We start from the raw sequence: 12375 nt of genomic DNA, 5'->3' as shown, positions 1-12375 counted from the left end.
TTGAAAATACACTTAAGGCCAGGTGCAGTAACTCCCACCTGTAATCCCAGCACTCTGGGAGGCTGAGGCTGGTGGATGGCTTGAGCCTAGGAATTTGAGACCAACCTGGTGAAACCCCATTCCTACAAAAAAAAAAAAAAAACCAGAAAAATTAGTCAGGTGTGATGACACGTGCCTGTAGTTCCAGCTACTAGGGAGGCTGAGGTGAGAGGATCACTTGAGCCCAAGAGGTCAAGGCTGTGGTGAGCTGTGATAGTTGAAAAACCATTAAGTCAAACTGTTGTAAGTTGGGGAACATCTGTAGTTCAGGATATTAGTAAAAAATAAGGGCACCCTTTAAGAAAAACCACAAGCATGTGATAGTTGCAAAACTGTGCACCTATAAAAACCATTGAATTTGTGCAGTTTAAGGGAATAAATTGTATGGTATGTTAATTTCTATCTCAATAGGGATATTAAACAGCACAATAGCATCATCCTATTAATAATCTAGTAATTTATCAAAATCATGAAACAGCCAAAGTTCATATTTTCCCAGTTATTTTTATTATTATTATTATTATTATTTTTGAGACAAAGTCTCACTCTTGTCCCCCAGGCTGGAGTGCAATGGCACGATTCTCAGCTCACTGCAACTCCGCCTCTCAGGTTCAAGTGATTCTCCTGCCTCAGTCTCCAGAGTAGCTGGGATTACAGGCGCCTGCCACCACGCCCTGCTAATTTTTGTATTTTTAGTAGAGATGGGGTTTCATCATGTTGGCCAGGCTGGTCTCCAACTCCTGACCTAAGGTGATCCGCCCACCTTGGCCTCCCAAAGTGCTAGGATTATAGGCATAAGCCACTGCACCCAGCCAATATTATAATTTTTTAACACTTTAATAGAGTTTTAAACATGAGTCAGATCATGTTACTCTTACTTAAAACCCTTCAGTGGCTTTTTTTCCTATTTAGAATAAAACTCAAACTCCTTATGCTGGCTTACGAAAGTCTGGCCTACAAACCCCTTGTGTGATGTGGCTTCTGTGTGCCTCTCTGACTTTCTCTCGCCTGCTGAATTGTTCCTACCTCAGAGCCTTTGCATCAGCTGTTCCCTCTGGTAGAATGTCCTTCCCTGTATTTTCACAAGGCTGGATCCTTCTTTTCGACATAGACATCCCTTCCTCAAAGAGGCCTTCCCTGATCAACCCCTCATTTTCCAATCTAAAGTAGTATCCCAGTCACTCTGTCAAATCATTTATTTAAACAAGTCTGGGCTTACCGTGGTTCGTTGTCTGCTATGTCTTTTAAAATCAATTGATCATCTGTCTTTCCCGGCCTTTTGTGCTTTCCCAGCCCCCCAGTATTTTTTCTGTTATGCTCACTGCTGAATCCTCAGTGCCTAAAATAGTAATCGGTACATAACAGACCCTCATTAGGAGATATTCATATAAAAAAAGTTGCCAACACACACCAGGTGTTTGGTATTTATAAAAATAGTAGTATTTTAAACCAACCCCACACCCCTTTTTGTTTTTAGAGACAGAGTCTCACTGTGTCACCCAGTCTGGAGTGCAGTGGTAGCTGGGACTGTAGGCACATGCCACCGTGCCTGGCTAATTAAATTTTTTTTTTTTTTTTTTTTGGTAGAGATAAGGTCTCACTATGTTACCCAGGCTGGTCTTAAGCTTCTGGCCTCAAGCCATACTTCCACCTTAGCCTCTCAGAGTGCTGGGATTACAGGTGTGAGCCACTGCGCCTGGCCTAAAAAGTTATCTGATAGAATATATCACCTTACTGCATAAACAGTTCCAGAGTTCTCACTGATATGTTGTTTTGAAAGGACTGTTCGAATTTTCATAGGTAGCTTTCGTTTCTCTAATAATAAGCTATTTGAGGCTAGGAGATGGTTTGATTTATTTGTGGGTTTTTTCTTTTTTTTTCTTTTTTTTTACCTTTTATCCTACATTTAATGTCCTGCTCACTTCAGTACTCAATGAATAACCTTGATAAGACAAATTCCGTTTTTGTTGTTGTTTGGCAAAACATGGAATGTGCATGTATAAGGTTGGAAAAATTAACATTGATAGCTTGCTGGCTTTGTTCTCCATTGTCACCGTTTTCTTTTGTCCTAAATTGTGGACCATCACACCCTCAGCTTGTGAGCCATCTCTGCTACCCGTGATGCAGCATGGCGGCTGAAGTGTAGCTGGGGTCGGCTAGAGTAGACCCCAAATTTGTGATTAGTTATGTATCTTGAGATGAGGGAAAATCCTGAATTATCCAGGTAGACCTATGTAATTACAAGGCTCCTGATAGGAGGGAGGCCTATAGAGAGAGAGAAAACAGAATGCTGGCAGCAGAGGTTGGAATAATGTGCTTTGGAGATGGAAGAGACCCCATGTAAAGTCATGTAGTTGGCTGATAGAAGTGGAAAAGGCAGGAAAATGTTTCCCTTAGAGCCTCCAGAAGGAATGCAGCTCTGTCCACATGTTGATTTCTGCCCAGTGAAATGGATTTCAGATTTCTGATCTCTGAAACTGTAAGATAATAAATTTGTATTGTTTAAGCCACAAATTTGTGAGTTCATGATAATTTGTTGCGAAGTTAATCTGATTTCCTGGCTTAATAGCGACCAAAAGGGAGGTCAGCAACCTCTCTCTGGTAGGTAATTTTTGGGGAAAAGAAAAAGATATAGGCAATAGAAAAATGAAGGAATATTAGATGCTGCAGTTACAGCATTGATGGTTATAGTACATTTAAGGTGTTGATGGCTTTTTTCTTTGTATTTTACACAGATCAGAAACCTCTTGACCTTGCCCAGGGTGCTGAAATGAAACACATTCTTGTTAATAAGGTACAGAGTAATGAATTAAATTTATCTAATAATTTTTAGAAAAAAATTTTGAATGTGTGAAATATGTAGATGCATTTTTCATGAAAACATGTTTTTGACAGGTCATCTACAAAGCATTGAAACGATATGAGGGCCCTCTCTGGAAGGTAGGTTGGGGTGGTTTTTTAATTATATAACTGTAAAGAATAATTCTCAGGTGCTCTATTTCTGTTTAAAACTTTTAAATCATTTATGAAGTATATGTGATTTAATCGCTCTTGGATCTTATAATGTAAACCACTTATTTTTTATGTTTAGTTTTAGTTTTTGAGACAGAGTCTTTCTGTGTCGCCCAGGCTAGAGTGCAGTGGTGTACTCACTGCAACCTCCGCTCCCTGGATTCAAGTGGTTCTCCTGCCTCAGCCTCCCAAGTATCTGGGATTATAGGCGCCCACCACCGCGCCCGGCTAGTTTTTGTATTTTTAGTAGAGACAAGTGTTCACCATCTTGGCCAGGCTGGTCTTGAACTCCTGACCTCGTGATCCACCCGCCTCGGCCTCCCAAAGTGCTGGGATTACAGGTGTGAGCCACCGCACCTGGCAAACCACTTTTATACTATTGGATTTCAAGAGGCTTCCACTGGTTGTAGCAGTTACTTTTCTGTGTGTTGATGGTCACTTTTAGGTGTTTTTTTGGTTTTGATGAGTCACTTTTAGGTGACTAAGTTCTTATGAAAAGGAATGGGGGGAAAATACATTTTTTTTCTTGCTAGATCGAAGAATTACAGTATTATTTTTGTTATGAACATCAAATCATGGAAGACTTAGAAGAAAATTGATATTTGAATTATCACGTGGTACATATATAAAATTCTTCTGGTCCTAATACTTGCTACATTTTAGAGAATCCTGTTTTCTAGAATTAACCATGGAAGAGCACATAATTCTTTTGCATTTGCACGCAATCCCTTTATCTATTTATGTATTTGTATGCTTATATTGTATAAGATAAATTTAGGATAATTTTCTTTTTTAGACATTCATTCATGACTTTGAGGAAATTGCCTTTGAAGCCCACAACTGGTATATTTTCTGTAAATAATCCCTGAACAGTTTTGTTAGAACCATAAACTGTAATCATCATTGATCTTATCAGTATGGCATTTCTGCTGTTCCTGTCACCCTGTAGTGGTATGTTTTCATTACTGCACTTAGTACCTAAGTTCATGTTTGATCATTTTTTTTTAATGTTCAGTACTACTGTCTAAAGACTCAAATATGACTGTCATCACTTAATTACTTTTTATCAGTCAACTATTTGAATCTAGATGTGTCAGCTTGGGAAATCTTTGTTATTTTTCCCTTAGAGTTCAAGATTTTTTGGCTGGAGATTATTCTGGGTAGTGTTAGAGCATGGAGTCCTTTCGTGGTATAGGAAACAGTAAGTATTATGATCTTTACACTTAACAAATTTCACTGTATAAATTTTGAAATATTAATATTTTTCACTTATCTCTTTTCCTTTTGTCTTAATAATTTCATCTTTATTTTGAAGGCCTGATGCCGTTCATAATATTTATCGCCAGGGATGCAAACACCTGACTCAAGCAGTATGCACGGTAGGCTGAAACATGGATCATTTGCTCCTCTGTGAAATCAGTTCTTCAAGTGACTGACCCAAATCATTTATACAGCCTTGTAAAATCTTGGGGTTCCATGGAATGCTGTAGAAAGCACTTGTATATATTTTTATTTGAGAACAAGTAACATCGTGGCATCTCCATTTTGAACAAAATTTTAAAATATAGTCAACTTTTATTTATCTCCATGTATTATGGAATGAGAGATGGATTGTCCAAAAATATTTGTCAGATTTACTCAGGCTTATCTGATTATGAAATATCCTAGTACATGCACTTGAAAAGAATGTGTATTTTGCTATTATTGTTGGTTGTAGGGTCCTATCAATATTAATTCAGTCATGGTGGTTGATAGCGTTCAGATCTTTTGTGTCTTGGTTTTGACTAGTGGTTGTATCAGTTGCTGAAAGAGGGATGTGAAAGGGTCCAACTATGCTTGTGGAATGTTGCATTTCCTTCTCTGTTATTGATAACATACTTATGATTGTTGTCTTCTCGATTAATTGATCTTTTTATTGTTTTGTGGCCCTCTTTATCTCTTGTAATACATTTTGTTTTAAAATTTATTTTGTCCGATATGAACGTAACTACTTTGGCCTTCTTATGTTTACTGTTCACATGGTGTCTTTTTCCTATCAATTTACTTTCAGCCTATCTGTATCTTTATTTTCTGTCTCTTGGAGATAGCATATGTTTTAGTTCCTATTACCCATTCTGGCAATTTTTGCCTTTTAATTGGATTTTTCTTTTGTGAATGTCTTCTACTTTCATGCTTCTTCACGTGTAAGGTAATTCTGGGTTTTGTTTTGTTTTGTTCTTGTTTTTGTTTTTTTGAGATGGAGTCTCACTCTCTCACCCAGGCTGGAGGGCAGTGGCACAATCTCAGCTCACTGCAACCTCCACCTCCCAGGTTCAAGCGATTCTCTGCCTCAGCCTTCTGAGTAACTGGGATTGCAGGTGAACGCTACTATACCTGGCTAATTTTTGTATTTTTTGGTAGAGATGGGGTTTTGCCATGTTGGCTAGGCTGGTCTCAAACTCCTGACCTCAAGCAATCCTCCTCCGTCGGCCTCCCAAATTGCTGGGATTATAGGCATGAGACACCACACCCAGCCTGAATGTCAGGTAATTTTGGATGGTACTCTTAATATTATGAATGCTGAGTTCTGGAGATTTTGGATCCTGTTGTTTCTCTCTGTTAAGTATTGTCCGTTGCAGCAAGTCCTTTCCTTGGCTTGGTTTGGATCATGAACTGTGTGTCTTGGGCAGTGGCTCCGGACTCAGTTCAGATAGGCTGTGTTTATATGAGCTGCTTCCATGTGTGTGTGGCTCATGAGTCAGAGATGTGAGTAGTAGACAGAATCTGGGGACCCCCTCTCTGTCTCTTTCCCTTGGGGGATTCCCCTGTTCTCTTTAGTGCTTATGGATTCCCAGGTTTGCTTTACTAATGTCCAAAGACAGGGGTTTCCACTTGTGCCCTTGCTGCTGTCCTGTCACCATGTGGACTGTGCTTAGTCCCAGGTGCAAAACCTGAGGCGTGGGAACTTACTTCCACAGCTCCTTGGCCCCTTTCCTCCAGAGAGCGTGACTCCCTGTCGGAGTCTATCAGCTTTTGTTCAGGTCCAGGTTCCTCCATGTGGTTGCCTTTTCTTCTGTATCCAGGTTTTAGAGTTGTTTTCCGCCCTATAAAGGTGTTGTTGCTACACCTTTACACCAACTACAGAGGTGGGGGGGCCTCTGATAGGGTCTTGAAGAAATCTACCTTTTTCCATTCTTAACCCATTTATGCCTGGTGTTCCATTATTGGAATGCTAAGCTTGTGGGAGTTATTTATATCCTACTGCTCAAGGTCATCACCAAGGTCTGATTTTTCACAAAACATTTTGCAACCTCTGGCATAAATGACTTAAAATCCTTTTCATGCCAAATTTTTATTTTAAAACCCATAATTATTTCTGATTCTTCTTACTCTCTCCCTTTTCTCGTTCTTTATCAACCTTATCTACTGCTGATTATTTTAGACTCAGCTCAAACAAAAAGGTAATAAAAAATGGGAACTGTGGTAGCTAAACGATTTTATAACCCAAGTGCATATTAAGTTAGACTTAAGAAAGGATAAAAGTGAAACAACATACCTGATGAACCAGAGTATTTATGTTGAGTTACTAAGAAGTTGAAAGCCAGACCCGATATACGTAAACTACAGTGCATTTGATACTCCCACTGTATTCTATTTTTTTTTTCCGATTTTTATCTATCAATATTTAAGTGTTCAACTGGGTATCCTTAAGTCATGTGAGTACTTTAAATTTTATGTATAGATAATTTTAGGATCCTCTTTTATGTGAATGAATGTTGTCTTACTGACTTTTTTATATCCAAGGTAAAATCCACCGATAGCTGCCTCTTCTTTATTAAATGCTTTGATGACACCATTCATGGCTTCCGGGTTCCTAAGAATAGCCTTCAACAGTCAAGAGAGGTAATCTTATGGATTCATGTATCTTTCCTAAAACGTACAGAACATTTAAAGACCCGGAGAATATAACATAGGTTCAATGGTAACATCCAAAATCTTGTCGATTGTACTTTTTATTTTATTTTTATTTTTATTTATTTGTTTTTTTGAGACAGAGTCTCACTCTGTAGCCCAGGCTGGAGTGCAGTGGTGCGATCTCAGCTCACTGCAACCCCTGCCTCCCAGGCTCAAGCGATTCTCATGCCTCAGCCTCCCGAGTAGCTGGGACTACAGGCGCGTGCCAACACGCCTGGCTAATTTTTTTTTGTATTTTAGCAGAGACGGGATTTTACCACATTGCCCAGGGTGGTCTCAAACTCCTGAGCTCAGGCGATCCGCCCACCTTAGCCTCCCAAAGTGCTGGGATTACAGGTATGAGCCACTGTGCCCAGCCTGATTGTACTTTTTAAATGAAGCTTTTAAAATTTAGTATGTGAATTAGTTATTTATCAAAATGTACCTGCAGGTATTTTCTGTTTGTAATTTGTTTTTCAATTTTAATTCTCTGAATGTAAGGGGCATCCTTTTAATGTAAATGACAGGTCTATACCTTAACTTGTAGGTGAGGAAACTAAGGATTGTAAGATTGAAGTGATTTACCAAGGCCATGCAGCTTGTGAGTGACAGAACCTGGACTATAAGACACTCATTACAGTGCAGACTCAGCCTTCCTATGTGATAAATTAAACAATAGCAGCAAGCTAGAAAATTGGGATTTACTTGACCAATACTTATGGTGCAGTCACTTAATGGAGTATCCCTATTCTTTTCTTTTCTTTTTCTTTCTTTTTTTTTTTTTTTTTTTTTTTTTTTGAGACACAGTTGCTCTGTCGCCCAGGCCGGAGTGCAGTGGTGGGATCTTGGCTCACAGCAACCTCTGCCTCCCCAGTTCAAGTGATTCTCCCACGTCAGCCTCCTGAGTAGCTGGGATTACAGGTGCACGCCACCACACCCCGCTAATTTTTGTGTTTTTAGTAGAGACGGGGTTTCACTACATTCGTCAGGCTTGTCTTAACCTCCTCACCTTGTGATCTGCCCACTTCAGCCTCCCAAAGCGTTGGGATTACAGGCATGAGCCACCACACCCGGCCCTTTTCTTTTTCGTTTGTTTATTTATTTATTTTTATTTATTTATTTATTTATTTTGAGATAGAGCCTCCCTTGCTCTGTCACCCAAGCTGGAGTGCACTGGTTTCATCTTGGCTCACTGCAACCCCTGCTTTTCTGGTTCAAGCAATTCTCCTGCCTCAGCCTCCCGAGTAGCTGAGATTACAGGTGTGTACCACCATGCCTGGCTAATTTTTGTATTTTTAGTAGAGATGGGGTTTCACCATGTTGGCCAGGCTGGTCTCGAATGTTATCTGCCCACCTTGCCCTCCCAAAGTGCTGGGATTACAGGTGTGATCCACTGTGGCAGGCCTATTCTTATTCTTTTAAAGCAAAGCAGTGTTCTGTAAACTTGTTCAACCATTGTGGAAAACAGTGTGGTGATTCCTCAAGGATATAGAACTAGAAATACCACTTGACCCAGCCATCCCATTACTGGGTATATACCCAAAGGATTATAAATCATGCTGCTATAAAGACACATGCACACATATGTTTATTGCGGCACTATTCACAATAGCAAAGACTTGGAATCAACCCAAATGTCCATCTGTGACAGGCTGGATTAAGAAAACGTGGTGCATATACACTATGGAATACTATGCAGCCATAAAAAAGGATGAGTTCGTGTCCTTTGTAGGGACATGGACGCAGCTGGAAACCATCATTCTCAGCAAACTATCACAAGAACAGAAAACCAAACATCGCATGTTCTCACTCATAGGTGGGAATTGAACAATGAGATCACTTGGACACAGGAAGGGGAACATCATACCCCAGGTCCTATTGTGGGGAGGGGGGAGCGGGGAGGGATAGCATTAGGAGATATACCTAATGTAAATGACGAGTTAATGGGTGCAGCACACCAACATGGCACATGTATACATATGTAACTTAAAGTATAATAATAAAAATAAATAAATAAATAATAAAAGTAAAAATAAAGCAGTGTTCATAAACATATCTTGATTTTTTGGTAAACTATGTAAGAGGTTAAATTTATTTTCCAAAGTGGTAAACTTTGGCCCTGCAAAGAACCCTAAACAATCTAACTCATGACTCTCCCAACATTTCATAAAATGGTAAGATTTGACCCTGAGTATAGTGTAAGAAAACGAGGAAAAAGTAAGATAGGGTACTTTTAGGCCAAACATTCTTTTTTGTGAAATCACTGTTATTTAAAAAATAGAGTAAAAGTTAAAGCATCAGGGCAAGTATTGGCTGTTTTAACATGACCTTAGTTTCTTGTGCTTCTAATTTGATTGTAAGTTAGTAAAACTGTGTATCTGGATCCATTACGATATAGTAACTTATTCTGTTAAGTTATAAAATGACAGGTTCTTAATATTGAAAACGAGAACCTATAATTATTTTTTTTTTTTTTGAAACAGAGTCTCACTCTGTCGCCCAGGCTGGAGTGCAGTGGTGTGATCTCGGCTCACTGCAAGCTCTACCTCCCGGGTTCATGCCATTCTCCTGCCTTAGCTTCCCGAGTCGCTGGGACTACCGGCACCCGCCACCACGCCTGGCAAATTTTTTGTATTTTTAGTAGAGACGGGATTTCACCGTGTTAGCCAGGATAGTCTCGGTCTCCTGACCTCATGATCCGTCCGCCTCGGCCTCCCAAAGTGCTGGGATTACAGGCGTGAGCCACCGCGCCCAGTCACGAGAACCTATAATTTTAAGTGACGAAGTTTTCTCTCGTTATTTAATTTCTGTAATGTGTTTGAATATTAACATTCATGAATATGTAAACTTATAGATGATTTTTTTAAAGTACTAGGAAAAGCTTTTATCCAGACATATCACGAACAAGAGACCCACATTGCTGTTTCATTATTGGTTACTTTGCTTTCCTTTTTGAGGCCATAATATTTATTTCACTAGGTAAATTTCATGCTTATCATATCATTGTAATATTATCTCTTTGGAATAAAAATGCTTTTCACTCTCGTTGAAATCCTTGCATGATTTCAGGACTGGCTGGAAGCAATAGAAGACCATTCTGCTTACAGCACTCACTACTGTTCCCAGGACCAGCTGACTGATGAGGAGGAGGAAGATACAGTTTCTACCGTAGACTTGAAGAAATCTTTAGAGGTAAATAGGAAAATGTAACCTGACCTTTATAGCTATCTATGTCATACAAGTTTTATTAAGAACTTTTTAAGATGTAAGGTTTTGAAATTGTGATTTCTAACAATAGAAATAGTGTTGTTATTTGCTGACTTACTTTGCGTTGGTAGTTTATGTCTGTCATGGTAATACTCTCAAATGCCTTTGTAGATATGCTCTGATGAGATGAACATGTGCCTTAAAGGCACTGTCCTTTTTTAGGTGAAACTTTTTACATTGCTGTTAACAGACTGTCATTCTGTTTGAAAATTGCTGCCAGGACGGGGAGCATGCATAGCTTGACTTGCTGCCCTTCATGACTTCACTGCACATTTCAGAGTTTAAATAATGCAACCATAGTGATACCTTTCCTGGTCGGTAGGTTTTCTTTAAAACCACTTGTAATCTGTAGCTTGGTTGCTAAGAGATAAGGTTAAGGCATCAATAATGAATGGAGAAGTCATCTGAAGTGACACCAGTGCCTTATCCCTAGAGGATTATCAGCATAGGTAATAGAAATGAAACAGGTGTTTTGAGGGGTCATCAATTTTCTGGCTGTACCTTTTATTTACATCTTGTATCTAAAAGAATGGGAATTGAGTTTGGAAGAATTAGAACTATGGAATGATGATGAGTTTCAGTCTGAATAATTATGTCAGGATATATGCATTTGCCTACTAAATTTAATTTTTTTGTCTTTATAAATTAAATGAATTGGTGGCAAGATTTGAATGTTTCTAGTTCAACAATTTTAATGAAGTTAAATTCCCTAATACCTAAGGAGTTTTATCAACTTAGGGACCTATACATTTAAATATAAAAGGTATTTTGACTCTTTCAATCCCTAATCTTAATTTATGATGGAACATTAAAGAATTTGAACCCTCTCATGTTTGTCAAAGACATTCCCCGGAATTGCTGACAACTCCTTTACCATACTACCTCTGGTTTAAAGCCTAGTGTGTATGTGAGAACCAGAAACAAAATTTTCAGATCAGTGGACTTTGCAAAAGTAACATCTACTACAGCATTTAAATAACATTAAAACTGGGAAAATATGGAAGATTTAATATATATGGCCAAAATTTCATTAAAGAAGTAAAAAAAAAAAAATAAAGATGCTAAATATTTTAACTTTCAGTTGGTATTCCCTAATTGAAAAGAAATCCTTCCCTATTTACCTATCCTCAATAAGAGGTAAATGATAAAACCTGGAAGGATTTACAAAGCATACTAATAGCTTTCCTAGGATTATGATAATTTTAAAAGTTTTTAAATGGAAGTTACAGGTAAAATAAAGGCATACTAACTTACATACCATTAAAAAGATTTATTCTTTAGCATAATTTTCAAATTTTCAGGTCATCAACCTCGACTATATCTGCCAGTTTATTCCTTATTTTAATGTTTTGTTCACATGTTAACTTTAAAACCATGAAGGTTTTGCCTTTTAGATTTTATTGCACCTAAAGCCAATGAGAGTTTGAGCACTATAGTATTAAGCACGTTTAGCTTTTACATGTTCCTCTCCAACAGAGTTTGAATGCTAATTCTGTAAATCTTTTTTTCTTGTCTTTTTTTTTTTTTTTTTTTGAGACAGTCTTGCTCTGTTGCACAGGCTGAAGTGCAGTGGTGTGATCATGGCTCACTGCAACTTCCACCTCGCGGGTTCAAGTGATCCTCTCGCCTCAGCCTCCCAAGTATCTGGGATTACAGGCCCACAACACCACGCCCGGCTAATTTTTGTAATTTTAGTAGAGACGGGGTTTCACCATGTAGGCCAGGCTGGTCTCAAGCTCCTGACCTCAAGTGATCCTCCCACTTCGGCCTCCCAAAGTGCTCGGATTACAGGCATGAGCCACCACGCCTGGCCAATTCTGTGAATCTTGATTCTGTCTTAACATCTGGAGACTGGTTCAAAATAGGTAAAATCTGAAATGAGCTTTGAAGTGTGTTGAATTATAGCTTGTTAGTAGACTGGCTCCAGGATGCCCTTCATTCTTGAGTTCTTAAGTTCTAGTGAAATTCAGGGGCCAATTTATGGAAAGGTCTATTCTTGGTACCTATGGAAATTCTAAGGGGAATTAGGAATTCTAGGACTGATATACTCTAAAATCATCTGAATTAACAACAAAACTGATTTTATTTCCTTAACATGCTTTTGGATTAGTACACAGACCTCTA

General features: G+C 38.7%; 1 protein-coding gene across 9 annotated transcripts in view; it reads left to right on the top strand.

The window, feature by feature from the left end:
- OSBPL1A (oxysterol binding protein like 1A) overlaps nt 1-12375 on the top strand; it is a 234336-nt gene that overhangs the window by 76068 nt on the left and 145893 nt on the right. For 8 of the 9 annotated variants that reach the window (XR_004055672.1, XM_010383216.2, XM_010383217.2 and 5 more), the window contains 6 exons: nt 2775-2833; nt 2935-2979; nt 4179-4252; nt 4367-4430; nt 6835-6933; nt 10054-10176. Coding sequence is in view for 7 of the 9 variants with exons in the window: in XM_010383216.2 (XP_010381518.2) it covers nt 2775-2833; nt 2935-2979; nt 4179-4252; nt 4367-4430; nt 6835-6933; nt 10054-10176 (464 nt within the window). In the remaining 2 variants the exon portion in view is untranslated. Of the gene's footprint in view, nt 1-2774; nt 2834-2934; nt 2980-4178; nt 4253-4366; nt 4431-6834; nt 6934-10053; nt 10177-12375 lie in introns of those variants that run through there. The other variant, XM_030925864.1, reaches the window with a different exon arrangement.

The sequence above is a fragment of the Rhinopithecus roxellana genome, chromosome 21 (assembly GCF_007565055.1).
Source record: "Rhinopithecus roxellana isolate Shanxi Qingling chromosome 21, ASM756505v1, whole genome shotgun sequence".
In the NCBI taxonomy this organism is placed as follows: domain Eukaryota; kingdom Metazoa; phylum Chordata; class Mammalia; order Primates; family Cercopithecidae; genus Rhinopithecus; species Rhinopithecus roxellana.
This window is presented reverse-complemented; position numbering and strand designations above follow the sequence as displayed.